Source organism: Erinaceus europaeus, chromosome 1 (genome assembly GCF_950295315.1).
Source record: "Erinaceus europaeus chromosome 1, mEriEur2.1, whole genome shotgun sequence".
Taxonomy (NCBI): Eukaryota; Metazoa; Chordata; class Mammalia; order Eulipotyphla; family Erinaceidae; genus Erinaceus; species Erinaceus europaeus.
This window is the reverse complement of record NC_080162.1, coordinates 90,549,432-90,576,664: the sequence shown is the minus strand read 5'-3', so window position 1 is coordinate 90,576,664 and position 27,233 is coordinate 90,549,432. Positions and strand designations below refer to the sequence as shown.

At 46.7% G+C, this 27,233-nt stretch overlaps 4 protein-coding genes across 4 annotated transcripts in view; 2 read left to right on the top strand and 2 right to left on the bottom strand.

Annotated features, from left to right (window-relative positions):
* ZSWIM1 (zinc finger SWIM-type containing 1) overlaps nt 1-847 on the bottom strand; it is a 63,172-nt gene extending 62,325 nt beyond the window's left edge. The window contains exon 1 of the mRNA XM_060190881.1: nt 758-847. The gene's annotated coding sequence lies outside the window, so the exon portion shown is untranslated. The remainder of the gene's footprint in view (nt 1-757) is intronic.
* The window catches only part of ACOT8 (acyl-CoA thioesterase 8), a 35,381-nt gene extending 34,365 nt beyond the window's left edge, over nt 1-1,016 (top strand). The window contains exon 6 of the mRNA XM_007533066.3: nt 773-1,016. Within this exon, the coding sequence (XP_007533128.1) occupies nt 773-891 (119 nt within the window). The 3' untranslated portion in view covers nt 892-1,016. The remainder of the gene's footprint in view (nt 1-772) is intronic.
* SNX21 (sorting nexin family member 21) lies at nt 1,012-7,784 on the bottom strand. The gene is made up of 3 exons (XM_007533067.3): nt 7,202-7,784; nt 6,461-6,618; nt 1,012-2,024 (listed from the first exon to the last, which is right to left on the bottom strand). Exons 1-3 carry the CDS (start codon nt 7,449-7,451, stop codon nt 1,350-1,352), a joined length of 1,083 nt encoding a protein of 360 aa, XP_007533129.1. The 5' UTR covers nt 7,452-7,784; the 3' UTR covers nt 1,012-1,349.
* A 9,298-nt stretch (nt 7,785-17,082) lies between these two features.
* Nucleotides 17,083-21,268, top strand: TNNC2 (troponin C2, fast skeletal type). Its single transcript, XM_060190868.1, has 6 exons — nt 17,083-17,190; nt 19,737-19,788; nt 19,910-20,053; nt 20,158-20,272; nt 20,394-20,530; nt 21,089-21,268. Exons 1-6 carry the CDS (start codon nt 17,188-17,190, stop codon nt 21,118-21,120), a joined length of 483 nt encoding a protein of 160 aa, XP_060046851.1. The 5' UTR covers nt 17,083-17,187; the 3' UTR covers nt 21,121-21,268.
* Nucleotides 21,269-27,233: the final 5,965 nt, after the last annotated feature.

Sequence of the window (27,233 nt, the reverse complement as noted above, 5' to 3'; positions counted from 1 at the left end):
TCATCAGGAAAATAGGGCAATGCCTACTTTATCTTCTACTGTAAGAGTTAAGTTATCCCTGCTATGTGTAAGGGAAACCAGCATGTCCCTTTGTCAACATCAAACTCAGGCCCAAGACTGGCAGTTGGGAGAGTACCTCCAGGTCAGAGGGCTGGCCAGACCTTTTGACTCCAGTTCCTCTCTCTTGAGCCCCTTCATTTCCTTGGTTTTTTCCTAACTTCAAGGTTGTTGATCCTGTACTGATGCTATTGATACTTGAGAGTCCCTCTCTCTGAGTCCAAGTTTTGTCCCTATTTTACAAAGCAAGGCTTTTCTTCATTTGAAATGTATTTCATTGGAAAGAAACCCAGGCCTCTGATACAAGATACTGATGAAGGAATCTGGGTTTCTCTTTATCCATTTATGAAGGGGTGGGGTTATTATAAACCACCACATTGGAGAGCTTGGTTTGATTTACTATAAAGGGAACTAATGGGTTTCCTAACATAGTGTGGCCCAAGGCAGGGTGGATCTGCTTAAGACTGTTCTCAGAACTTTCTCCCAATGTGATCTTTTTTGAGGAAGTTAGAGGATGTGTGAAAGTGCTTTTAACTGTAAGTGGGGTTCCCATGGGCCCCATAACAGGTGTATGAAGGAGTACTTGGAGATCCAGAGTGACCACAGTACTCAGTATGCCCTTGTATGGGGCAGCCCACTCTCTGGGCTCTACCAGTTATAAGAAGCAAGTCTGTGCTAAAGCAAAAAAGGCTGTTCTCACCCTTCTCATTCACAGGTGGCTCCCGGGGGCTGGTCCACGGGCGGCTGTGGCGTCGGGATGGGGTCCTGGCTGTGTCCTGTGCCCAAGAGGGTGTGATCCGAGTGAAGCCCCAGGTCTCAAACAGCAAACTGTAGCCAGAGGTACCAGCTGGCCTGGGGCTTCCAGGATCACCTTCTCCCCCTCTCCTGAGGCAAGAGTGTATAGTTGAGGGTTGGATCTCCTGCCCCTCACATATAATAAAGAGACTAATACCATTGGAGTTGCTGGCCTTTAATTTCCCTGGGCCAGAACTTCAGCCCTTCCTCCTGTCCTTCAGCCAGGCTACCTCACAGGCTTGGAGACCCATAGCAAAGGGAACAGTGACCCTCATAAACTGGAGGGGCTTTGCCAGGTATCTCCCCCATATTATCCATCCCAACCAGTTCTGAGCCCAGCTCAACAAAACCGGCCTTTTTTTTCCTCTCCAGTCTGCCACAAATTTTCAGGGTTTCCAGCACCCCTTAAAGTCTTCCAACTGTTATCCATGTCCCTATCACCCGCATCCCCATCCTGGGGCAGCGCCTCTCCCCAGAGGCCTTGTGTCTAGATAAGGTTAGTCCAGTATCTCCTTGATGAGCAATTCTTTGAGACTGGGAGGTGGGGTGGGGGTCTGGCCTGCTTCCTGCAGGGCCTGGAGCCGGGCCTCTGACTGGCGTTTGTCCAGGCCTAGGCGCCAAGATAGTCGGACATGAGCTTCCAGAAAAGGTGCCAGCAAAGGGTGAGGGCTCTTGTTCTTGAGCAGTTGCAAGGCCTTCTCACAGCATGTCCGCGCCTCCCCAGGGTCCTCCAGCTCCTGGTGGCACACAGCCAGTCCGGCCAGGGTCAGCAGAGAGTGGTCTGGGCCTGAGGAGGTGCCTAGCTGGGCCTGCAGCTGCCAGGCATTGGCCCAGAGTGCTAAAGCCTCACGATAGAGGCCAGTGCAGGTCAGGCTCTGTGCCCGCTGCAGTTCAGGCAGCACGAAGAAGTCCTGTAGGGCTTGGGCCTGGCGCAGCTCAGGAACTGCCTGCAGGTGGCCCAAAAACTGTTCGAAGGCCCGGCTGCGACGGGCAATGGTCTCTGCTGTAAAGTTACGGCGCAGGCGCTTACGGGGGAAAGAGATGGCAGCCATGGGTCCCCTGAACTGCCGCTGAAGGTTCCGGTGTAGCCGTTCAAAGTCAGAGTAGCGGCGAGAGATCTGGGCAGGCTGGTGATCTGGGGACCCAGGGCCCATCACGGCGAGGGTGTAGAGCTGTAGGGAGGGTGGGGGTCAGGGCAGATACAAGCTGTCCAGGGACCTCTTCTCTCCCCACCCCGCCCCCACCTCTTGCAGCTGTTTCCCTCCCTCTTCCCTTCACCCCTGAGACTGGTACCAGGACAGTTGTTGCTGTTGGGGGAGCAACTGGGAAGCCCACAGGTCCATCTTACCTGAGACTTGTCTGAAATGACCCAGGCCAAGGCAGCACGGGGAGAGAAAGACAGAGGTCAGTGTCTGGAGCTACGGCTCCTCTATCCCTTGTAGGGAATACTCCCCATCCCATAGGCAGTTCACTCTTTTGACAGCCCCTCAGGAAGGCCAGGGTGAGCTGAAACCTGGGCCAATCTCTGGGCCTCTGAACCAGCCTTTCAGACCAGCATGCAGCACTTGTTCCATTTTGGACACACAGCCCCTCTTCCCTAGCTAGGTTATTTCAAATCGAGACATGAAGCAGAGACCTTCAGCACCAGTAGCCACACAAAGTACACTGTACTCAGACTCCAGTTCTAGCCCTGGTTTGGCTATTCCACCCCTGTGTGACAGGCCAGTCCGCCTGGATCAGCTTCCTTTTTCTAGTGAATGAAGCTTTGCCTCAGGTCTGTTCACTCAAGTGTGGGACATACATAAACACTGGTACCTAGGGTGGTATGGGTACAGAACACTGAATCAGAGATTGGAGGTGATTTCCCCTTAATTGCCTTTGAATCTTTATGACCACAATTTGAGATGCTCTCAGTTTGGTTTTTAAAAAAGCACTTCTCCAACCGCCTTGTTTACATGCTTGAAAAGTGTCAGAAAGTGAATCTTAGGTCACAACCATCATGCAAAAGCAACCAGAGAGAGTTTAAGCTGTTTCATTTTCACTATTCTTGTATTTCTGCTTGTCTTCTCTTTATGGCAAATTAGGCTTTCCACACACAGTACTATAAAGTTTTTCTTTTAAGTTTCTGAAAAACTTTCTACAATAGTTTTTGTGGTCCCTACCACATTGGTAAAAGCTTCTGTGGTGTGGTCTTTTCTTCTTTTCTTTTTCTTTCTTTCTCTCTTCCTTTCTCTTCTTCCACCCCCCCTTTCTTCCCATTTGACAGAACAGAGAGAAACTGAGAGGAGACAGGGAGATACAGAGGGAGAAAGAAAAACACCTGAAACATTGCTTCACCACTTGTTAAGCTTCCTCCCCGCAGGTGTGGACTAGGGACTTGAACCCAGCTCCTTGGGCACGGTAACATGTGAGCTTAACCAGGCATGGCATTACCTGGCGCCGATGCTGTGGGAAATTGAACCTGGGATTTCAGAGCTTCAGGCATGAGAGTTTGTTTGCATAGCCATTATGCTATCTACTCTTACTTTTTATTTTGCTATTTGAAAAAGTCGACTTTGGACAGTGAAGCCCCAGGAATAACAAAAAAGAAAAGAACAGGCTTCTTTAAAGAAAAATACTAAGCAAAGAACTGTCCAGTAAAATTTAGGAGGATGTAAACTGCAAAGATGGTAACTGGAATGACACTGAATAAGATGACCACAAGTTTCCCCAAAGTCTGAGGACTGAGAGAATATGGATTAATTTATAATAATGTCGAGCCAACAGGTGTAAGAGGCAGATTAGCAAGCATGAGATGTAAAGTACACCAAAATCAGATATTCCTTAATTTCTTCCTCGAGACTGCCAACATTACAGTCATCTCAGCCAACTAAATTTGTTTACTTTAGCCTCTTAAAGATGCAGTGTTTGTTAAAGATTAGAAACTTTAACAGTAAAGAAGTTTATTTTAAGGATTGTGGAAATATCTCAGCATTAAAGCACAGGATTTATATGCCAGAGACAGGGATAGTTCTGCGTTTAAGTCCCAGTACTGCCATATGCCAGAGCTGAGCAGCGCTCTGGTCGTCCTCGTTCTTGTTATTATTATTATTATTACCAGGGTTACCGCTGGGGCTCGGTGCCTGCACTACAAATCCACTGCTCCTGGCAGCCATCTTTTTTCTGTTGTTGCATAGGACAGAGAGAAACTGAGAGAGGAGGGGAATACAGAGGGGGGGAAAGAAAGATAGATACCTGCAGACCTACTTCACTGTGAAGCAACCCCCCTGCTGTTGGGGAGTTGGGGGCTTGAACTGGGATCCTCATGCAGGTCTTTGCACTTAGTACTATGTGAACTTATCATGCTACTGCCCGGCTTCTATTATTATTATTATTATTTTAAAGATAGTATCTCTTTTTAAAATGTTTTTATTTATTATTGGATGGAGACAGAGAAATTGAGAGGAAAGGAGGAGGTAGAGAGGGAAAGAGAGAGATACCTGTTCTAGCCCTGCTTCGCCACTTTGGAAGCTTTCCCTGGGGGCTTGAATCCAGGTTCTTGAACATGGATTGTTCTAATCTAATCTTTATAGTGTTTCAATGAGATAGGTAATAATAATAGCAGCTTCATTACCTGAGCCGTGGGCTGTGCTAAGCTCTTCACATCTACTACTTGTCGTTTTTCAAAAGATTTATTTACATATTTACTGTTGGGGGTGGGGGGCAGAACACCACTCTGGCACCTATGATGTGAGTATTGAACTTGGAATCTCATGCTTGAGAGATTCTCACACTTATTCAGTGTGCCACCTCCTAGGCTGCACACATCTACTACTTTATTTAATTATCATTGGAAGTAAGGTGTCCTTACTTTTGACAGCAGAGGAAGGAAGCTCAAAGAGGGGCAAAGGGCTCAAAGGGAAGCAAAAGCTTCCTCTGAGCCATACAGTGCTAGATGGTCTAGCTAGGATTGAGACCAAAGTCAGTCTAATTCCAAAGTGTACGCTTAATCCTCGGAAGTTAAATAAGGATTTAGGGCCCCTAATGGCCACCGGAGGTTAATTGTTTCATCATACACAGGCCAGGGCATATGTGGCCATTCATGTTCTTTCTTGTGATTTTGTTTCCAGCATTATCCCCATATAGGTGTGTCCTAGCTGCTCCTTGATAACTGAGGGTTCCTTCCTGTGCATGATCCTTAGCCAGGACTTTTGCAGCTTTGGCCTTGATCATCTGATTCAAAGCCTGCTTATTGGAGCAGCCACCCTCTGGGTGTGGCCTCTTGTTTACTAACAGCTACAGAGAAGAGCTGAGAGGCCCAGATGTGCGGCAGGGCTCCAGGCTCTCCGATGAGTCAGAAATGCAGTGGGGTTGTGAACATGAGGGAACTGGGAGGCAGAGAGCTGCCACCATCAGGACCAACCGGGTCAGACTGGGTTTCAGGCCTGGCCCAAGGTAGGACTTTGGTCAGCTTCATTCTCCATGTCCTGTTCATATTTCCACAAGCAAGGAAGACGGACTTCAAGGCACTGCCCTATATTTCTTTTTACCCACTAAACCCTAAACAAGATTATTTTGTACAGAGTGAGTAAGAATTGGTTTACCCAGACTGTAAGGTCACAATATGCTCTAGATCCCAGACATTTTCAATCCAGAATTAAAGAACAGTAGTTGCCATTTTACCCAGGGATTCATTATGCTAAATAAACACAACTCTAATGGCTTTCTGTACATAGACTAAGTTCTTGCTGTAATCCTATACATTATTCCCATTGCTCAGATAAGAAACAGGGACATCAAGGTTACACAACTCTTTCCAAGTCAAACACCAGGTTATCTGGGATTTAAATTAAGGTTACTGTGACTCTAAAACCCATTTTTAAAAAGCCATGGGCCAGGTGGTGGTGCACCTGGTTGAGCGCACATGTTAGAATGCATAAGGACCCAGGTTTAAGCCCCTGGTCCCCCCCTGCAGGGGGAGAGCTTTGCGAGTGGTGAAGCAGGGCTGTAGGTGTCTCTCTGTCTCTCTCCCTCTCTATCACTCCCTTTCCTCTTGATTTCTGACTGTTTCTATCCAATAAATAAATTTTTTTTTAAAAAGCCACTGAGTGATATATCCTGGGTATTCTCAAGTCTGATCCAGATTGTATGTATGTACATATATATGTATTTATGTATTTATGTTTTACCAGGGCTCTAGTTTATGGTGGTGTTGGGAATTGAACTTGGGACCTTTGGTACCTCAGGCATGAAACTGTTTTGCACTATGCTATCTCCTCAGCACAGTACCATTTCCTGTGTACTTTGCATCTTGCTACGGTTTGCGAAACTCTGGGTTTTGGGGGCTGGGAAGCACACACAGCAGTTCTCTTATTCTTAAAACCAAGACAGGAGGTAGGTCCATAATTCCTTCTTTATTCAGTCTCACATAAGTGAACTCTTTTGCTGATCTAGTTATATCTCCCTTTCTGGTTTCAGTCTCCTCACCGATAAAATGGGCAGACCACTTATAACTACACTGCTAGTCCAGCCCCCCTTTCCAGTCCTCCAAACTGTGTTTTTCTGTTCTTTCTCTTATTCACACTTCTAGGCTCACTCACTGCACAGGGGTTCCTAGACCCTCACTCACCACATACTTGGAGGGTGGGTCCTTGACTACATTAGCAGTAGTCACCTCGAAGAGCAGCCGCTGCGGTACCAGGGTGTTCCGGGACTTCTTCCAGAAATCCTGCAACTGCCGGGCCAGGAGTTGACTGCCCCGCTGCCCTTCGGGTGGGGAGTTCTGTTCTGCAGGGGCACAGGACCAATCACATCAGTGAGCCTGAGGCCAGACAGAGGGCAAAGGACCAATCACATTAGTGGGCCTGAGGCCAGACAGAGGCCTTGGACAAAAAACAGTTGCCATGCCTATGACCTTACTCTTTTTTCCAGCAGGTGACACAGGCTTTAGCTTTATTTCCATTTGACACAACTGGAAACTCGGAGGCAGAGGGGCTCTGGGCAATGTGCATGGCAGACTAAATGTGCACTAAATAAATATCTTCACCCGAGACATCGCTAGCACACAGTATCACTGTATCCCAGACCCTGTACAAGTATGTCCGCAACAACCCATTTGACACAAGTTGGCTTAATGAAGTGCTGTGACTCTTAAGGTCACACAGCTAAGGAGAGAGAGAGCGAGTGTGTGTGTGTGTGTGTGTGTGTGTGTGTGTGTGTGTGTGTGTGTGTGTGTGTGTGTGTGTGGGGGGTATTTAAGTGTCCGACTTTCACCTGGATCAACTTTGACTGCCTGATGCACTTGGGAACGCAGGTGTGGTGCAGGCCCTATGGGGGCCCCAGGGTTCCCGCCTCGCCCTCCTGCACTCGCCTGCGTCCTCTCCCGAAGCCCCGTCCCAGGGGGCCAGGGTGCTGGGGCCGCTCTCCTCACTGTCCTCGTCCTCGTCCTCGGCGCTGGTGAAGCTGAGAGTGCCGCTGAGGCGGGAGGACAGGCCTTCGGCATCGTCGTCCTCCAGCTCTGAGCTCTCCGGGAACTGCTCGGCCTCAGGGCCGGACGCCTCTTCCTCGGGGCCTTCGCCCGCCAGGGCGTGCCGCAGTCTGTGCAGGAGCCGCGAGGCCATGGCACCCGGGAGCAGCGCCCGCAGCGGACGGGGAGGAGGGGCGCAGGGCCCCCGCCCCTGTCTGTGTGTCCTGCGAGCCCGGGAGGCAGCAAGCAGGAGACAGCAAGCGGAGCCCTCCCCTCACCCAGGCAGCCTTGGCAGCGTTGGTCCTAGTAAGGGTGCGGGGCCCTCCCCATGTCTTGGGCTCCCTGGCACGCCTCTGCCTCTTGCGCCCTGCGTGCACTGGGCTGCGCGCCACCCCGCGGGGCTCGCGGCGTCCACCCTGCGTGGAGGCTTCCCCCGGCTAGCCGGGCGCCGGCAGGGCTCCAGTGCCCCTGCCACTCAGCTCCGTCCTCTTCCTGCCGCCGCCCCGCCTCCAGCCCCGCCCGCTCTCCCAAGCCACCCGCGATTCCTGAGCCCTTTGCTGGGGAGGAACTTAATCTAGAGGCCAGAGAGAGCCCCTATGTGACCGCCCCCAATCCAAAGGGACTCAAAGCCTCAAAGACACCCCCTCCCCCATCCCGGAGATAACCTACTGGCCCAGTCTATCCCCCTGAATACTATTTGTGAAGTTTCCAAAGTCTTTATATGGCAACCTATCGCACACTGAGAGGAGACACTTGAGCTCTGGGATGGAATCTGATCTGGCTAGGCCTAAACTTTCTCAATAGGTAAAACAAGAACCAGTGAATTTATGCAATTCCTGTAAGATCCCCGGCTCAGTGCCTGGCACAAGGCTGAGAAATGATCACTTACATAATGATTATTGTTTACAAGCTTCTGCAGTCTCATTTGAGCCTGACACTTGGAAGTTAGGCAGTAACTGAAACCCAGAGAAGTAAAGTCTAAGCTCAGAGCTTGCCAGAGGTTTCTCACTGTGGCGCCTTGAGTTCTTTCTTCACGCACCAAGCCTGGCAATCTCAGCAACTCTAGAGATCTGTGCTTTATCTTATCTCCAGAGCGCATCAGTAACTGAAGTTACTCCGTTTCCTATTCGTTCTTTATCTCCCCGCCCTCCCTTGGATAGAGACTAAGAGAAATTGAGAGAGTAGGAGAAGATTGGAAAAAGATACTTGTAGCACTGCTTCATCACTTGTGAAGCTTCCCATCTGCCCGTGGGAACCAGAGGCTTGAACTTGGGTTTTTCTTTTTATGGTAATGTGTGTGCTCAACAGGATGTGCCACTTCCTATCTATCCTATTTATTTATTTATTTTGGATAGACAGAGAAACTGAGAGGAAAGGGAGAGAGAGAGAGAGAGAGAGAGAGAGATACCGGGTGGTGGTGCACCAGGTTAAGTGCACATGTTACAATGTGCAAGGACTCAGGCTCAAGCCCCCAGTCCCCAACTGCAGGGGGTGAAACAAGGCTGCAGGTGTCTCTCTGTCTCTCTCTCCCTCTTGATTTCTGGCTGTCTCTATCAAATAAATAAAGATAATTAAAATTTATGAGAGATACCTGCAGACTTCCTTCACCACTCCTGAAGTTTTCCCCCTTGCTGAGGGTTGAACCTGGGTCCTTGCATACTGTAATGTGTGAACTCAACCAGGTGATCCACCACCTGGTCCCCTACCTATTCTTGAATAGTATAAGAGAGAGGTGGGGAGTGGGGATAAATAGTTTTGATTAGAAAACAAACTCCAAGGGTCTAGGAGATGACACAGTGGATAAAGTGTTGGATTCATAATCACACTGTCTTGAGTTCAATTCCAGTCATTGCATGTACCAGAGTGATACTTTGATTCTTTCTCTCTATTAAATTTTAAAGACAGAGCATGCTGCACAAGGACCGGCCTAAAGATCCTGCAGGAGGGTTGTTTCACAGGCTGTTAAGCAGGTGTCTATCTTTCTCTTCCCACTCTCTGTCTTTCCCTCCATTCACTCTCCATTTCTCTCTGTCCTATCTAACAACAACAGCATCAATAACAACAACAATAACTACAAGGACAACAAAAGTGAATAAATAAATAAATATTCATTAAAAAAAAAAGAAAGAGCATGCTTCCATATCTTTATGAAGAAGGAGTGTAGGAGGGGTATCTCATTTTTTGAGGTTTCAGCATGCCCTACTTTTTTTTTTTTTAAACCAGAGCACTGCTCAGCTGTGGTTGATAGTGGTACAGGAGATTGAACCTTGGACTTTGGAGCCTCAGGCATGAGAGTCTCTTTGCATAACCATTATGCTATCTACCTCTGCCCATGCTCTACATTCTTTTGTGGTCATTTTATATGGGGTCGCATTCTACCCTTGTAATATATCCTCAGGAGGCTGTTCATTGTATGTAATAATATGTTTTCAAGGTGAAGACACTGAAGGAAACTAACTTTTCCCAAAACCATAATTAGAACAAGGAGTTAGGAGTCCAGTGGTAGCTCAGTGGGTTAGCATGTGGCGAAAAGTGCAAGGACTGGCTTAAGGATCCCGTTTCAAGTCCCCCGCTCCCCACCTGCAGGGGAGTCACTTCACAGGCAGTGAAGCAGGTCTGCAGGTGTCTGTCTTTCTCTCCCCCTCACTGTCTTCCCTTCCTCTCTCGATTTTTCTCTGTCCTATCCAACAGTGACATCAATAACAACAACAATAATAGCCACAACAATAAAACAAGGACAACAAAAGGGAATAAATATTTAAAAAAATGTTTCAGAACAAGAAGTTATTGGAAGCAATTACAGAAGCCAGACCTTCCACCTTCTGCAATCCACAACGACCCTGGGCCCATACTCTCAGAGGGATAGAGAATGGGAAAGCTATCAGGGGAGGGGATGGGATATGGAGATTGGGTGGTGGGAATTGTGTGGAGTTGTACCCCTCCTATCTTATGGTTTTGTTAATGTCTCCTTTCTTAAATAAATAAAAAATAATAACAAAAAAAGAACAAGGAGTTAACATCCTGGGAGGCACATGGTGGGTAAGGCATTGGATTCTCAAGCATGATGAGGTCCTGAATTCAATCCCTAGCATTGCATGTGCAAGACTGAAGTTCTGGTTCGTGTGGTAGGGAGATGGTGCAGTGGATAAGGCATTAGACTCTCCAGTATGAGGTCCAAGTTCAATCCCTGGCAGCACATGTACCAGAGTGATGTCTGGTTCTTTCTCTCTCTCTTATCTTTCTCACTAATAAATAAAGTCTTTTAAAAAAAGTTCTTATTCTCTCTTAATAGTAAATCTTAAAAAGAAAAAGAAAAGGAGCTTTCTGTGTAGTCAGATCTGTGTAATTTAAATACACTACTATTTATTCAGCTTAATGGTGGGCGTGGGGCAGTACACCATTCATTCAGCAGACACTGGATGAATATTGCCTGGCAGTTTGGTGTATGCCTCACAAATATGGATACAAATTTACATATTTGTTCATGAAACTATGGGTTGTCAGAGTTAGTGTCTCTCAGACATCTGATCTAGCCTTTCATTTTACAGATTGGTAGTGAGAGGAAGGGCCTTACCTATAGTCATATAACAGAACCAGAACAAAGAAATCTGATGTTCTGTATTCTCACTATTTTTAGATTTTTTTTTTTTTTTTTTGGTATGAACATCTCCCTACAACCTTCTGGGAGATGGTCATCATTGAACCCCAGCTGGAGTACACTTCTGGAGTATCCATCCCCCCCTTTTTTTTTTTCCTTTTTCCTTTTAAGATTTTACTTCTAGTGAGAAGATAAGAGGAAAGAACCAAACATCACACTGGTATATGTGCTGCTGGGGACTGAACTTGAGACCTCATGCTTGAGATTCCAATGCTTTATCCACTGCGCCATCTCCCAGACCTTCCCCCCTCTCTTTTTTCCCCTCTGGATCCTGGTGGAATTGGAGTTTAGAGCCCTTTGGTCATCTTCCCTTAACAATTACCCCTCTGGGAGTATGGGCCAAAATTCTTTAGGGGCTACAGAAGATGGAAGATCTGTCTTCTGTAATTGCTTCTTTGCTGGATTAGTTAGCAGATTGATCCATACCCCCAGCCTGTTTCTACTTTTCCTAGCATCTTACTATTACTTTTTTTTTTATATAGATTCATTCATGTCTATGTGTAATAGGCATGGAGAAAAAAAGTAACTCATCTAGATACTAATAGAGATGATGAATAAATCAAACACAGTATTATGGAAGGATACTGGAAAGAGGGTAACTTAGGCTGATCAGTAGTCTTTTTTTTTTTTTTTTTTTCTACCAGAGCACTGTTCAGCTCTGGTTTATGGTGGTGTTGGGGACTGAACCTGGGACTTCGGAGCCTCAAGCATGAGAGGCCTGTAACAAGTGCGCTCAACCAGGTACGCCACCACCTGGCTCCCTACCCCCTGCCTATAAAGGTATATTTGTGTGTGATCAAAGAAGAAAAAGTCAGCTCAAGGGGACCAATGTAGAAACTAACTCCACATATGATGGGGGGGGAGGGAGGAAAACAGAGTCCAACTTATAATAAACTGAGTTTTGTGTTGGTCTGATGACTTAGAACTTAATGAAATACAGATCTTGAATTTCTGGTTCTAAGGCTGACTGTGATCTGTATTAGCCTAGAAGTACAGCCATTGCTATTCTACTTTAAGAAGATTCCATCCCACTTTAATCCCTGTCCAAGAAGTCTCATTGCTGAGCCCAGAGCCCACCTGATCTATATACTAAAAGTCAGCTATAGCAGTTTAGTTACTGCCTTTTAGATTGCTTATCAATTGCCTCAAACCAGATTCTCATGTCTACAGCATGTCTGAACAAACATTATTCCCCCTTTCTTATTAGTCCAGGATAGAGGTTGACATACTTTCTATACAGAAGGTTTATTGAGGTAGACTTCACATACACACACACACACACACACACACACACACACACACACACACACACACTAATTTTAGGGGTCTGCCAGGTGGCTCACTCAGTAAAGCACACATATTACCAATATATGAGGATCTAGGTTCAAGTCCCCTAGCCATCACATAGGAATGCCTGCAGTGGGAAAACTTTGTGAGTGGTGGAGCGGTTCTGTTGTTTCTCTCTCCCACCTCTCTATTTATATCTCTATCATTTTTTAACTCTTTAAAATCATTTTAATGACCTGGCAGTGATTATAAGAATGAAAAGATCTAAACGTATGCCTTTGAGGGGCAATGCTACTACCATGATTGCTTCACACAAGCACCAGGGCAGTGATGTGCGGGATTCCAGAGCAAAGGTGAGAGGAAGCCTTCTGAGCCCGGACTGGACCGCGGGGACTCTGAGCACAGCTTGTGGTGGAAGAGGCAAGAAACTTCCAGGGACTTTCAGAGGACTGGGAGTGGCTGCTGGGTCATGAGCACCTTGAAGCGTCTTTTTTTTTTTTTTAATTTCTTTATTGGGGAATTAATGTTTTACATTTGACAGTAAATACAGCAGTTTGTACATGCATAACATTTCCCAGTTTTCCATATAACAATACAACCCCCACTAGGTCCTCTGTCATTCTTCTTGGATCTGTATTCTCCTCACCCACCCACCCTAGAGTCTTTTACATTGGTGCAATACGCCAATTCCAGTTCAGGTTCTACTTGTGTTTTTTCTTCTGATCTTGTTTTTCAACTTCTGCCTGAGAGTAAGATCATCCCATACTCATCCTTCTGTTTCTGACTTATTTCACTTAACATGAATTTTCAAAGTCCATCCAAGATCGGCTGAAAACGGTGAAGTCACCATTTTTTATAGCTGAGTAGTATTCTATTGTGTATATATACCACAATTGATCAGCCACTCATCTGTTATTGGACACCTGGGTTGCTTCCAGGTTTTGGCTATTACAAATTGTGCTGCCAAGAACATATGTGTACACAGAACTTTTTGGATGGGTGTGTTGGGTTTCTTAGGATATATCCCCAGGAGAGGAATTGCAGGGTCATAGGGTAGGTTCATTTCTAGCTTTCTGAGAGTTCTCCAGACTGTTCTCCATAGAGGTTGGACCAATTTACATTCCCACCAGCAGTGCAGGAGGGTTCCTTTGTCCCCACAACCTCTCGAGCATTTGCTGCTGTTACCTTTTCTGATGTATGACATTCTCACAGGAGTGAAGTGGTATCTCACTGTTGTCTTTATTTGCATTTCTCTGACAGTAAGAGACTTGGAGCATTTTTTCATGTGTTTCCCGGCCTTTTGGATCTCTTCTGTGGTGAATATTCTGTCCATGTCCTCCCGCATTTTTGGATGGGTTGTTTTCTTGTTGTTGAGATTTGCAAGTTCTTTATATATGTTGGTTATTAACCTCTTGTCTGATGTATGGCATATAAAGATCTCCCATTCTGTGAAGGGTCTCTTGATTTGGGTAGTAGTTTTTTTTTTTTTTTTTTTTAGCTGTGCAGAAGCTTTTTAATTTGATAGGTTTATGCTTGCCTTAGTCTTCTTTGTAATTGGATTCATTTCATTGAAAATGTCTTTAAATTTTATGCAGAAAAGAGTTCTGCCAATATTTTCTTCTAAGTATCTGATAGTTTCTGGTCTAACATCCAAGTCCTTGATCCACTTGGAATTTACTTTTGTATTTGGTGAAATACAGTGTTTCAGTTTCATTCTTCTGCATGTTTCAACCCATTGTTTCCAACACCATTTGTTGAAGAGACTCTGCTTTCCCCATTTAATAGTCTGGGCACCTTTGTCAAAGATTAGATGTCCATAGGTGTGGGGGCTTATTGAAGCGTCTCTTTTTTTTTTTTTTTTTTATATTTATTTATTTATTCCCTTTTGTTGCTCTTGTTGTTTTTATTGTTGTAGTTATTATTGATGTCATTGTTGTTGGATAGGACAGAGAGACATGGAGAGAGGAGGGGAAGACAGAGAGGGGGAGAGACAGACAGACACCTGCAGACCTGCTTCACCGCCTGTGAAGCGACTCCCCTGCAGGTGGGGAGCCGGGGGCTCGAACCGGGATCCTTATGCAAGTCCTTGCTTTTCGCACCACCCGTGCTTAACCCGCTGCGCTACCGCCCGACTCCCTTGAAGCGTCTCTTGATGGTGATCTGGTGTCGGGAGTATTTGTCATCTGTAGAGAACCGGGCAGGATGGACTGAGAGGGTCTGGTGTTCATTGTGATCGAACTTCTTCAGCGTATAGAGCCGGTCTCCCTATTCATTGAGGTACTACAAAAGAAACACGATTGCAGTGAAGTAAGACCTCACCAATGGGAGACAATGCACTCTGCCATTCAACCACATCCATACTTCCCCCCCCACACACATACTTGGGGCTGTACTTTAGACTGACCAAAGCAGAGCAAAATGCAAGGGAAGTGAGATTGGAGGGGCCAGGGGGAGCTTAGTTACACTGAGTTTGAACGTTTTTGTTTCCCCAAATTGATAGCTGAGTGTTGGGACTGTGTGTTCCAAAGGATTTGAATGGTCCCAATATTTGTGTCCAAATTGGAATCCCTTGGTGTCATCACCCCTTAGCCCTCTGCCTGGCTAGTGGAGGCCTTATTTAGCCTGTATGGATCTGATGAGCTTTCCTGGGAATGTCTATATATAGGGCAAGAGGGCAGTCCAGTTGCCACTGTCCATCTGCCTTCTTGGTGTCCAGTCCCATTTCACTAGCTCAGAGTCTTCACTTAGCAGTCCCACTTAGCGGTCCCAGTGCTCTTTCTTTTTTAAATATTTATTTCCTTTTAAATATTTTCTAAAAATTTAAAATTTTTAAATATTTATTTCCTGTTGTTGTTTTTATTGTTGTAATTATTATTGTTGATGCTGTCATTGTTGGATAGGACAGAGAGAAATGGAGAGAGGAGGGGAAGAAAGAGAGGGGGAGAGAAAGATAGACACCTGCAGACCTGCTTCACCGCCTGTGAAGTGATGCCTCTGCAGGTGGGGAGCCTCGGTCTTGAACTGGGATCCTTACACAGGTCCTTGCTCTTTGCACCATGTGCACTTATCCTACTGTGCTACCGCCTAACTCCTCCCAGTACTCTTTCTGTTGCCTTTCTGTCCGTGAGCTTTGACACCACTCTCAACTCTTTCCTGCATTTACAGATACCCAGCCGGGATCCTGTGAATTCTTGAAAGTGGGGTTGAGGAGTGGGATCCCTTTGTACTTAATTTAATCTGTCTTTGATCCCCCAGAGGGTCAGTTGAGCACCTCCAGACTTCTTCACCCAGTGCCCCAGCTCTATAAAGGGTCCAGCTGTCTCTTCACCTACTCAGACATTTTTCCTCCTCTGGTTCCCCACTCCAAAGTGAATATCAGACATTTTTTTTTTCCTTGTGAAGGGAAGCTTGAAAGAAGAACTAGGGCTCAGTGCCTGCACAATGAATCCACCACTCCCGGTGACCATTTCTTCTTCTTCTTCTTCTTCTTCTTTTTTTTTTTTTCAATTATGACAGAGACAGAGAGAAACAGGGAGACAGAAGAAGAGAGAAGAGAAAAAGAGACATCTGCAGCACAGTCCCATGGCTCCATGGCTTTTGAAGCTTCTCCCCTAAAGGAGAGACCAAGGACTTGAGCTCAGGTTCTTGAGCATGGTAGCTTGTGTGCCATGGTAACTGGTTGCGCCAATTCCTGACCCCCAAGAATCAGCTTTCAATGTTTATTTGTCCTCCACATGCACAACCTACCTGATCCCTTCTCCACATTTCTCTTCCTGGATCGATTTTCTTTTCTTTTTTTGTTTTTAATATATTTTTAAAATACTTATTTATTTTCATTTTTGTTGCCCTTTTTATTGTTGTTGTTATTGATGTCGTCGTTGTTAGGACAGAGAGAAATGGAGAGAGGAGGGGAAGACAGCGAAGGGAAGAGAAAGACACCTACAGAACTGTTTCACAGCCTGTGAAGGACTTCTCCTGCAGGTGGGGAGGGGGGGTCGAACCGGGATCCTTATGCCCATCCTTGCACTTTGTGCCACGTGGGCTTAATCCATTGCGCTACCGCCTGACTCCCCTGTATAGATTTTCTAAGAACTGTCTGTCAGCCCCCACCCTCACCCCCGTCAGTCAGGATTAATAGTGAAAATCAGACTTTAAGGGTTTTCAAAGCTCCACTGTAAAATGGAAATAATAATAGTTGTTACCTCAGAGGATGAGTGCTCGATGAGGTCATGTGGTTAAAATATTCAGCATAGTGTGTGGCACATTGTGGCTGTAGTCATACTTTCCCCTCCTCCTGGTTCTTGCCCCTTAGCATGATCCAAAAGCAGGCTGTCCCACTTGCCAAACACTAATGCGATGTCGCTGACAGAAGCTAGGTGATTTGTACCTGAGCACCCATTTATCATGGTCTCGCGGTGAGGGAGGTTATGACCATTCCCGACCCAAGATAAGGAAACTAACATTCAGAGAGGCATCACCACCATCTCAAGGCTACACAGCTTGCAGAGGCAGGATCTGGATCTTGGGTTTCTGAATTCAAGGCCTGTGCTGGCCTCTTTCCACCATGCTACCTTGCTTGTGTCTATTCTGGTTGGCCTTACCCATCCTGGAACGACTGCGCCTATTGAGGGGGTGCTCACCAAGGCAGTGGCATGGGGCGGCTTCTCCTCCCAAGAAGCTTAGATGTCAGTGCCTGACACCTGCTCTGAGGCTTCAATTTCTCCGCAAGAGCTTTTGGCTAAATTAGGTAAAGGGCCAGGATTCTGGGAGGGGCGGGGTTTGCTGACCGCTTGAGCTGATTGGCTAGCATGTTTAGTCTTGGGGCACAGTGGGTGGGAGGAGAGGTTGCCCCTACAAATCCCACGGGCTGCTGTGGGCCACGGTATCTTTGGGTGGTGCAGCGCTGAGGTGACCTGCAGCAGAGGAGCCCTTGTGACCAGCAACCATGGTAAGGACAAGAAAGGACTTCATCACTCGGCTCACTGGAGAACTTCGAGCCCTCTTTCAGGCCAGGTCTGGGCACTCTGGGGTAATGGTTTGTACCTTTGAAGATGGAGGAGGAAGACTCTTGGAACCCATGTGTCTAAGGGAAGCCTGGTGGGCAGGTCTCGGACTTCTCCAGGAAGGATAGACTGAGACATCCCAGGGATTGCTCCTCAAGGCTTGCTGTTTTCATGAAGGCCATCTGAGATAACTAGCAGTGCTAGTCATAGAACAGTCAAAGGCTTTTAGCTTGTCTTTCTCATGGTAGATGGGAGCCCTGAAGGGTAGAGTGAATCACACAGCAAGCCAATAACAGGGGTAGCTTAGAAAGCTGGCCAGACCCTCAGTGGTGGGAATAGGAGGTGGTAGTAGGGGAGAAGAGAAGAGAAGAGAAGAGAAGGACTTTTAGAAGATGTGGCCCTCTGTGGGACCTTGATCCAGCTCTGGTGCAGGACTGCAAGAGGCTAAGTGGGGTGAGAAAGAGCAGATGGCAGACTAGTGCTAGAGAGACCCCAGCCTCCCAGAGAGGAGCTGTGATTCATGGCAGTCATTTTTGCTAGAGATACCCCTTCTCACTTCAAGGAGTAACTAGACCCCAGAGGCCAGCTGCTGTTACCCACACCAGACTAAAAATAGCCTACCCTCCTGGCACAGGCTGGGAGGGGAGAGAGGGAGTATGGGGACAAGGAGGAGGGCCAGTGCTGGCAGGCTAAAGTTCTCCAGGCTAAAGATGCCTCAGCCCTTCCTCACTGACACCCTCAGCCCAAAACACCCTACCAAATGGCTTGTCTTGGAAGTGACCAGATACTTTCACAGAAATCCTCCCCCTCTCTCCTTTTTGGCCAGAGCACTCTTCATCTCTGGCTTATAGTTATGCTGGGATTGAACCTAGGACTTCAGAGGCTCAGGCATGAAAGTCAGCTGTGTAAACTGATGTGCAAACTACCAGGCTCTAAAAAAACTCAGTTTTACTCCATAAGGCCCCCCATCACATTCTGCCCACTATGAGTGATAGCTATTTCAGTGACTGAATTATATATTATTATTTTACTATTATTTTTTTGTAACCAAAATACTGCTCAGCTGTAGCTTATGGTGGTGTGGGGGATTGAATCTGGGACTTTGAAGTCTCAGGCATGAGGGTCCCTTTGCATAATCATTATGCTATTTCCCTATCCTCAGTGACTTATAAGAAGCTTAAAATCTCTGTCTCTGCAGTTCCCAGTGTTTCTGATCCCTTGATGGCTCAAGGATCCAGTTTATAGCCTGACACTTAATGGGTACTCAGTAACTACGATTTGCAAATTGACACTCACTGAGCACTTACTCCTATGAAAATACTATTAGGAGCTAGGGAAGTGAAGCCCTCTGTCTCTCTGGAGTTGGGCAACACTTTATAAAGACATTTATTTATTTATTTATTTATTTATTTTGGATAGAGACTTGAGAGGGAAAGGGAAGGCAGAGAAGGAGAGCGAGCGAGCGAGCTGTAGCACTGCTTCACTGCTCCTGTAGCTTCTCCTCTGCAGGTGGGACCAGAGGATTGAACCCAGCTCACTGCACGTGGTAAAGTGTATGCTGTATTGGGAGTACTACTGCCAGGCCTCCACAAAGCCATTTCATCAGCTAATTTCTTTTTTCTTTTCTTTTCTTTTCCTTTTTTTTTTTTTTTTTTTTTTTGCCTCCAGGGTTATTGCTGGGGTTCGGTGCCTGCACCATGAATCCACTGCTCCTGGAGGCCATTCCCCCCCACCCCTTTTGTTGCCCTTGTTGTTGTAGCCTTATTGTGGTCATCATTGTTGTTGCTGACAGTTGTTTGTTGTTGGCTAGGACAGAGAGAAACCGAGAGAGGAAGGGAAGACAGAGAGGGGGAGAGAAAGACAGACACCTGCAGATCTGCTTCACTGCCTGTGAAGCGACTCCCCTGAAGGTGGGGAGCCAGAGGCTCCAACTGGGATCCCCACTCCCGTCCCTGCGCTTTGTGCCACGTGTGCCCAACCCACTGCGCTACCTCCCAGCCCCCTCATCAGCTAATTTCACCTCATGCCTCAAAAGTGGTTGAGAGTAGTCCAGGAGGTGGCGCAGTGGGTAAAGAGTTGGACTCTCAGTGGTCCGGAAGGAGGCACTAGACTCTCAAGCCTGAGGTCCTGAGTTCAATACCAGGCAGCACATGCACCAGAGTGATATCTGGTTCTTTCTCTCTGTCTCTCCTTTCTCATTAATAAATAAATAAAATCTTTTAAAAAAGTGGTCGAGAAGGTTTCATTAAGTGACTTGCCCACTGGGAGTGTCCTGCCTGGACCTCCAGCTCACTCACAGTTGAGAAGGCCCTGTTCATAGTCTGTGAGTACCCCTACCCCTCACCCAGTTCTTCCAAGCTAGGTGAGTGCTATGGGGGCAGAAAGAAGCTGAAGTACATTTGGAGCAACCAAGGATGCTTCCCGAAGTTAGGGGAGCTAGGACAGTGCAGTTAAGTCTACTCCCTCTGATTGCTGACTCTGTCTTCTGCAGACGGACCAGCAGGCTGAAGCCCGGTCCTACCTCAGCGAGGAGATGATCGCTGGTGAGTGGGTGGGTGGGCTGCACACTGGGCGGATGTGTGCCCAGGAGTGTTTGGTGTCTGGGCAGGGTGGCCCAGTGGACATGAAGTTTCACCTTGACTGTCTGCTTCCTTTCCCTGGCAGAGTTCAAGGCCGCCTTTGACATGTTTGATGCTGATGGTGGTGGAGACATCAGCGTCAAGGAGTTGGGGACAGTCATGAGGATGCTGGGCCAGACCCCCACCAAAGAGGAGCTGGACGCCATCATTGAGGAGGTGGATGAGGATGGTGAGTGGGGAGGGGGCACTGGAGCCAGATGGGCAATTGTTACTTTGAAACTGGGGAAGGTGGGCACCCAGAGCTGAGGCTCATTTGCCGTCTGCTCCCCTCAGGCAGTGGTACCATTGACTTCGAGGAGTTCTTGGTCATGATGGTGCGCCAGATGAAAGAGGATGCAAAGGGGAAGAGTGAAGAAGAGCTGGCTGAGTGCTTCCGCATCTTCGACAGGTGCGCTGGGCACCAGGGCAGGAACGTGCTATGCCTGCCCACTGGGAACCAAGGTTTTCTGGGTGCAGGAGGGGCCTGGAGTGTGTGGCCTGCTGAGCCTTCCCTGCCCCATCACCCTCAGGAATGCAGATGGCTACATTGATGCAGAGGAGCTGGCTGAGATATTCAGGGCCTCTGGGGAGCACGTGACGGACGAGGAGATCGAATCTCTCATGAAGGATGGCGACAAGAACAATGATGGCCGCATTGACTTCGATGGTGAGGGCTCAGGAGCTGGGTGTTGGGATGTGGCATCCTGCAGCTTGTGGGTGGAGCTGGCCAAGTCTCTCCTCTTGGACATTTTGTGAAAATTTAAAAAAATTACTTATTTACTTACTTATTTAGAATAGAGACAGGAAATTGAGAAGAAAGAGGGATATAGAGAGGGAGAAGGACTGGGGAAATATCATAGTGGTTATGCAAAAAACGTAGGTCCCAGGTTCAATCCCCAACACCATTATAAACCAGAGACGTGTAGTACTTTGGTCTTTCTATCTCACTGAAATAAAATAAAATAAAATAAAAATAAATAGAGAGGCATATGCAGCACTGTTTCATCACTCATGAAGGTGGGGGGGAGGGGAAGGGTGGCTTGAACCCAGGTCCTTGCATACTGTGATGTATGTGCTCAGCCCGGTGCGATACCGCCTGCCCCCTCCCCGCCCCCATTTTGTGCATTTTATCCATCAATGACAGTGGCCCATTTTGTGAGGTTGAGGCCCTGACAGGTCACCGCCTCGACCTGAGTCCTCTGACCGCCTGCCCCTCACTCCGCAGAGTTCCTGAAGATGATGGAGGGCGTGCAGTAAGGAGCGGACTCTGGCCTCCACCGGACTCTCGGACTCTCGGCGTCTCCCTGCCTGGCCCAGCTCCCCACCGCAAGCCCAGCGCGTCCCACTCTCCACCCGAGAGCGACGAGGTTCTGTGTCTCGAAGGAATAAAAGCCAACATTGCAAAGCGTGTGGCCTGTGTGAGGGGAGGGCCACGGGTGTGAGGGGTCACCTGGCTGGACTCCAGTCCAGGGCACCACCATATCTCCTTTCCAGGTGGATGGAAGGGGTGGGAGAAGCGACCTGAGCTGCGGATTGTGGGGAAGTGCAGGTTCGCAACCAACCGGCTACTGGCAGCAGGCACTGGGTTTGGACTGTTGTTACTGGATGAGCCAGCACCCAAGGAGGCAGTGGACGCGACTCCTTAGCTTTCCCACCCCTTCTTTTCTGGAGACTTTGGGTGTGGTGCTTGTCAGAGTTGCAAGCTACCAGTATGGGGGGCGAGGGAGAGGACTAGATGTCCATCTATCCCAGCAGCATTTCCACTCTGTTCCTCTGAGCACTTATTGTTACTTTGAAACTGAAGCTAAGGGAGAATGGAGCCACCAGCGGGAAGGATCTGAGTCCCAACCTTCCAGCCCTCTGATAGATGGGCTCAATAATGAGCCATTGATGCGATCTAGCTAAAAGGAAATCTGACCTGTCACTCCTGTGTCCTGCATGGCTCCTGGGTAGAATGGATAGAATGGAATCCACATTGCTCCTTGTTCTTTTCTCCTAGCTTCTCACCACCGCCCCTCACAATTCCAGCCACACCTAATTCATGCTTGATGTAGACAGCTGTACTCTAAGTCTTGGGCAGTTGTCAGACTGTTCTCCTTTCTGGGATGCCTTTTTCCTCCTATGAGTATGCTAAATTCTCCAACCCAGCGCAGACACATGCTCCCACCCTCACTCTCCCAAGTGGCTTAGTACTGGTTCCCATAGCTATTTAACTTTTTTAAAAATTATTTTATTTTTTTTCCTTTTGTTGCCCTTGTTGTTTTATTGTTGTAGATATTATTGTAGTTGTTACTGATGTTGTTGTTGTTGGACAGGACAGAGAGAAATGGAGAAAGGAGGGGAAGACAGAGAAGGGGAGAGAAAGACAGACACCTACAGATCTGCTTCACCACCTGTGAAGCAACTCCCCTGCAGGTGGGGAGCCAGGGACTAGAACCAGGATCCTTACGCTGGTCCTTGCGCTTTGTGCCACGTGCGCTTAACCCGCTGTGCTGACTCCCTATTATTTTATTTTTACCAGAGCGCAGCTCAGCTCTGGCTTCTGGTGGTATGGGGGATTGAACCTGGGACTTTGGAACCTCAGGCATGAGAGTCTGTTTGCCTAACCATTATGCTATCTACCCCTACCCCCCATACCTCTTTATAAACAGTTAAGGTACAACATGTCAGGTCAAAGCTGACTAATTACAGTAGCAATTAATGAGTCTTGGAATTAAGCTGCCCTAATTGAATCCTCATTGCTGTGACAAAGTAAAACCAGTGGCTCAGCTTCCTAATCTAATCTAATGAATGAATTTACTTCACATGATTGTGAAGAGGTAGTGTGTGCAATATCGATATTGTTATCATCATTCTGAAAACATTGAAATCTACTGTTTACTGTTTACTGTCATTCACTTTTTTTTCCTTTTCTTTCTTTCTTTTTTTTTTTTTTTACCAGAGCACTGCTCAGCTCTGGCTTATGGTGGTGCAGGGGATTGAACCTGGGACTTCGGAGCCTCAGGCATGACAGTTTCTTTGCATAACCATTATGCTATCTACCCCCGCCTACTGTCATTCACTTCTGAGGTTTCCTTCTGCAACTCATTCTCAGTTTTTTAAAAAAATATTTATTTCCTTTTGTTGCCCTTGTTGTTTTATTGTTGTAGTTATTATTGTTGTTGTTATTGATGATGTTGTTGTTGTATAGGACAGAGAAATGAAGAGAGGAGGGGAAGACAGAGAGGGAGAGAGAAAGAGAGACACCTGCAGACATGCTTCACTGCCTGTGAAACAACTCCCTTGTAGGTGGGGAACCGGAAGCATGAATCAGGATACTTATGCTGGTCCTTGTGCTTTGCCCCACATGCACTTAACCTGCTGTTCTACCACCCAAACCCCTCATTCTCAGTTTTTATTTCCAGCCATAATTAGCATGGAGGTTTGGCATTATCACAACTGTGTATCTGCTGTGTGCTGTGCCATGTGCCTTGTAAGCATGGTCTCATCCATCCCCACAATTCTAGAGGTAGATGCTGTTATGCCCATTTTACAGTTGAGGACACTGAGGCATCTGAGATGAAGCTCATAGTTAGTAATTAGAGGCCATCTCTCTGTGGAATAATAGGAAAAGGGCATCTACATGTTGACAGTTCCAGTGGGATGTTCTGGGTGCTTCAACTGGCCAAGCCCTAAACAGACAAGTCCTCTACCCTTCCATATTGTTCTGCATTTCCTGTTTGGGGGATGGTACCATGAGGGTCGCAGGCTAGGAATTCTGGAGCTCATTGCTATGTTCTGGCATAGGACCTATTTTCTGCCTTTGGCCTGATCATGAGCTGCTTGTATGTTGGGGTTGTGTCTCAGGAGAGAGTTCCTGGTCAGGAACTCGTGATGGAGCGGGAATGCAAATCTTTATTCATGCGGGAGCCCCAGAGCTGGGTGTGAGCACAGCAGGTTTAGGCCACATGGTGCTAGCAAAATGGCCGCCTCCTGCTGTGCACGCCAGCCCTTTTCCAGGTCCGGATGCAGAAGAGAAAAAGAGAGGGCGAAACCAGGAACAGCAGCAGGTTATATAGGGTAAAAATGGAAGTGGCAAGTCGGGAACGGAATTGGCTAGGAAAGGGGGTAGAGAAAACAAACCAAGACACTCTGGAAAGGTAGAAAGCTGGTGGGATTAATGTACCCTGCAGGCATGGGTGGTGATCTTTCAGGCAAAACAATGATTATGTAAATAGGCCATACTATCAAGCAATGTAGGGGAGCTGGCATAATGCGCAACACTTGTACATTAATTGGAGGCTCTTATCTGAATACACACACATTGTGTTCATCATCAGAGTTCTGTGTTCCACTCTCTCCACTAAAAAATGCAGTAGCTCTCCCAAGTTCACCAACATGGGCTGATGCTAGAACTATCTATTTATATCTATGTGTATCTATACCTATATTTTTTACCATCTTTTCTGTGGACTTGCTTTCATTTCCTAGTTCAGCCCTACACCTGATACTACTTCTTTTTAAAATTTATTTATTATTGGATAGAAACAGAGAGAAATTGAGAGAGAATGAGGTGATAGACACCTGAAGCCCTGCTTCACTTCTTGCAAAGCTTTCCCCTATAGGTAGGGACTGAGGGCTCAGACCTGGGCCTTTGTGTATTGTAACATTTATTTAACCAGGTGTGTCACCACCCATCCCCCATTACATTTTTTTGTGCTTATTTATTTATTTACTTATTAAAAATCCTTTATTGGGGGATTAATGGTTTACAGTCGACAGCAAAATACAATAGTTTATACATGTGTAACATTTCCCAGCTTTCCACATAACAATTCAACCCCTACTAGATCCTCCCTATTACTACTTTCTCTCTCTCTCTCTCTTTTTTTTTTTTTTTTTTTTTACCAGAGCACTGCTCAGCTCTGGTTTATGGTGGTGCAAGGGATTGAACCTGGGACGCAGACATGAGTTTCTTTGTAAAACCATTATGCTATCTCCCCCGCTCCCTATTACTACTTTTTCTTTCCTTTTTTCCTCTTCTCTCTCAGATAAGCGAAACTATGCCCGGATTCCTCTAGTGATATCCTGATTTGCTTCCCTTTCACTGATGATATAAAAACAAGACTTTTTGGTGACAAACACTTTGGGTCCTGGTGGAATGGGGATACAGAGCCCTCTGGTCTACTTCCCCTACTGTTTACCCCTCTGGCAGTATGGACCAAAATTCTTTTTGGGGTGCAGAAAGTGGTGTTGCTAGCTTCTAGAATTGCTTCCCCACTGGACATGGGCATTGACAGATAAATCTATACCCCCAGCCTGTTTCTATCTTTCCCTAGTGGGGCAGGACTTTGGAGAGGTGAGGTTTCAGGAAGCACTGGTGATGTCATCTGCCTAGGGAAGTCAAGATGGAATCATAGTAGCATCTGCAACTTGGTAGCTGAAAGGAAGTAAGACGGAAAGCAGGACAAAATGTTTAATAAGCAGAAACCATAAACTAGGAATAGAACGGATCAAAGTAGGGACCTTAGAGTGGAAAGAAGTGAGGAAGTCTATTTTAAGTATGCTCCTAGGAGTCTATGTCTTAGTAATCTTTGCTTGAGTTTGATAGCTAACATGGAAGTGGACTAGAAATATTGTCTGGGAAGATGGTGTCAGAGTAGAACTAGGAAGCAGGATCAGGGCAGAGAGTTGCTCACAAGCTTGAATAATATATATAAATGCGATTAACAGTTTATCACAATGATCTAACCCAGGGTTCATATCTATTCATACTTAGCATCAGAGCCTGCACAACCTCCAAGTCCCTGTCAGTCTGAGCTCACAGTCCATAGTCACAGCTGGTAACATTCTAAGCTGCACTCATTTCAGGACCAGTCTTCCTTGAGTGGCAGAGTAGGATGACCCAGCTTCTCTTTGGAGAATTCATAGTTCATAGTGAGGGTACCAGTTCTGAAGAAGCCCACAAAAAGGCTTATGATGACATTCTCAGTGGATGTGACCAGTGACGGTACAACTCCATTTTTCAATGAGGGGTGGATTAGGGCAGAATCTTTTCCAGGGAGTCGGGTGGTAGTGCAGTGGGTTAAGCACACGTGGCACAAAGCACAAGGATCGGTGTAAGGATCCCGGTTCGAGCCTTCGATTTCCCACCTGCTGGGGAGTCCCTTCATAAGCAGTGAAGCAGGTCTGCAGGTGTCTATCTTTCTCTCTCCCTCTCTATCTTCCCCTCCTCTCTCCATTTCTCTCTGTCCTATCCAACAACCACGACAAGAAAAACTACAACAATAAAACAACAAGGGCAACAAAAGGGAATAAATAAATAAATTAATTAAGAGAATAGTTTCCAAAGGAGAGAGCCAAAGGGACAATAGACAAGAAAAACTGCTCAAAGTGACTGAAGATCAGGAAAATGCAAATAAAAACAATGAGATAACGCTACAGGAGCCTTCAATGTAGAACAGCAACAATAGGGACTGCCCCACTCTCTGAAGGGAGCACAGGAGCCCGTACAACCTCTTAATCCCTGTCAATCTAAGCCCGTATCATCTGCCACTCCAGGAAGACTGTTCCTGAAATCAGTGCAGCCTACAATGTTCCTAGCTATGAGCATCAACTTCGGGTTTAGATTGACAGAGATTAAGAGGTTGTACAGGCTCCTGTGCTAACTATGAGTAAATAAATATGGGCCCTAGGTCAGATTGATGGGGTTTACAGTTAATGGTATTTATATGCTTTCCTCATATTTGGGAGCTACTCTCTGCCTTAGTCCGACATTCTTTTTTCTTTTCATTCTCTTTTGTTGCCCTTGTTGTTTATTGTTGTTGTAGTTATTGTTGTTAGTTGCTGTTGTTGTTGTTGGATAGGACAGAGAGAAATTGAGAGAGAAGGGGAGGCAGAGGGGGAGAGAATGGTAGACACCTGCAGACCTGCTTCACCACTTGGGAAGCAACCCCCCTGCAGGTGGGGAGCCAGGAGCTCAAACTAGGATCCTTACACCATGGGAACTTAGCCCACTGTGCTACTGCTCACCCATCCCCAACTTTCTAGTCTTACTCTCCATTTTGACATCATTTTCCCAGACAATACATTTAGTCCACCTGCATGTTAGCTATTGGGCTCAGACAAAAATTACTAAAGTTTGGGCCCCCTGGAATATGCCTAAAATAGACTTCCTAATTTCTTCCCACACAAAAACCTTTAGTTCCATCTGCTCTATTCTTGCCTTTAGGTTCCTGATTATTAAACAATTTGTCCTGCTTTATATCTTACCACCTTTCAGCCACCAAGCTGTAGATGCTACTATGATGCCATTCTGACTTCCCTGGGCAGATGACTTCACCAATATGTCCTGGAACAGCTCCCCAGAGTCCTGTCTCACTAGGGAAAGA

Excerpts from the sequence above, each read along its gene's own strand:
- TNNC2 (XM_060190868.1), top strand. Across the intron at positions 19,789-19,909 it reads CAGCGAGGAGATGATCGCTG|AGTTCAAGGCCGCCTTTGAC; the intron begins GTGAGTGGGTGG and ends TTTCCCTGGCAG. Across the intron at positions 20,531-21,088 it reads TGGCCGCATTGACTTCGATG|AGTTCCTGAAGATGATGGAG; the intron begins GTGAGGGCTCAG and ends CTCACTCCGCAG.
- SNX21 (XM_007533067.3), bottom strand. The coding sequence starts at position 7,451 with ATGGCCTCGCGGCTCCTGCACAGACTGCGGCACGCCCTGGCGGGCGAA. Across the intron at positions 6,619-7,201 it reads GGCTTCGGGAGAGGACGCAG|AACAGAACTCCCCACCCGAA; the intron begins GCGAGTGCAGGA and ends GTGCCCCTGCAG. Across the intron at positions 2,025-6,460 it reads ACCCACCCTCCAAGTATGTG|CTCTACACCCTCGCCGTGAT; the intron begins GTGAGTGAGGGT and ends CCCTCCCTACAG.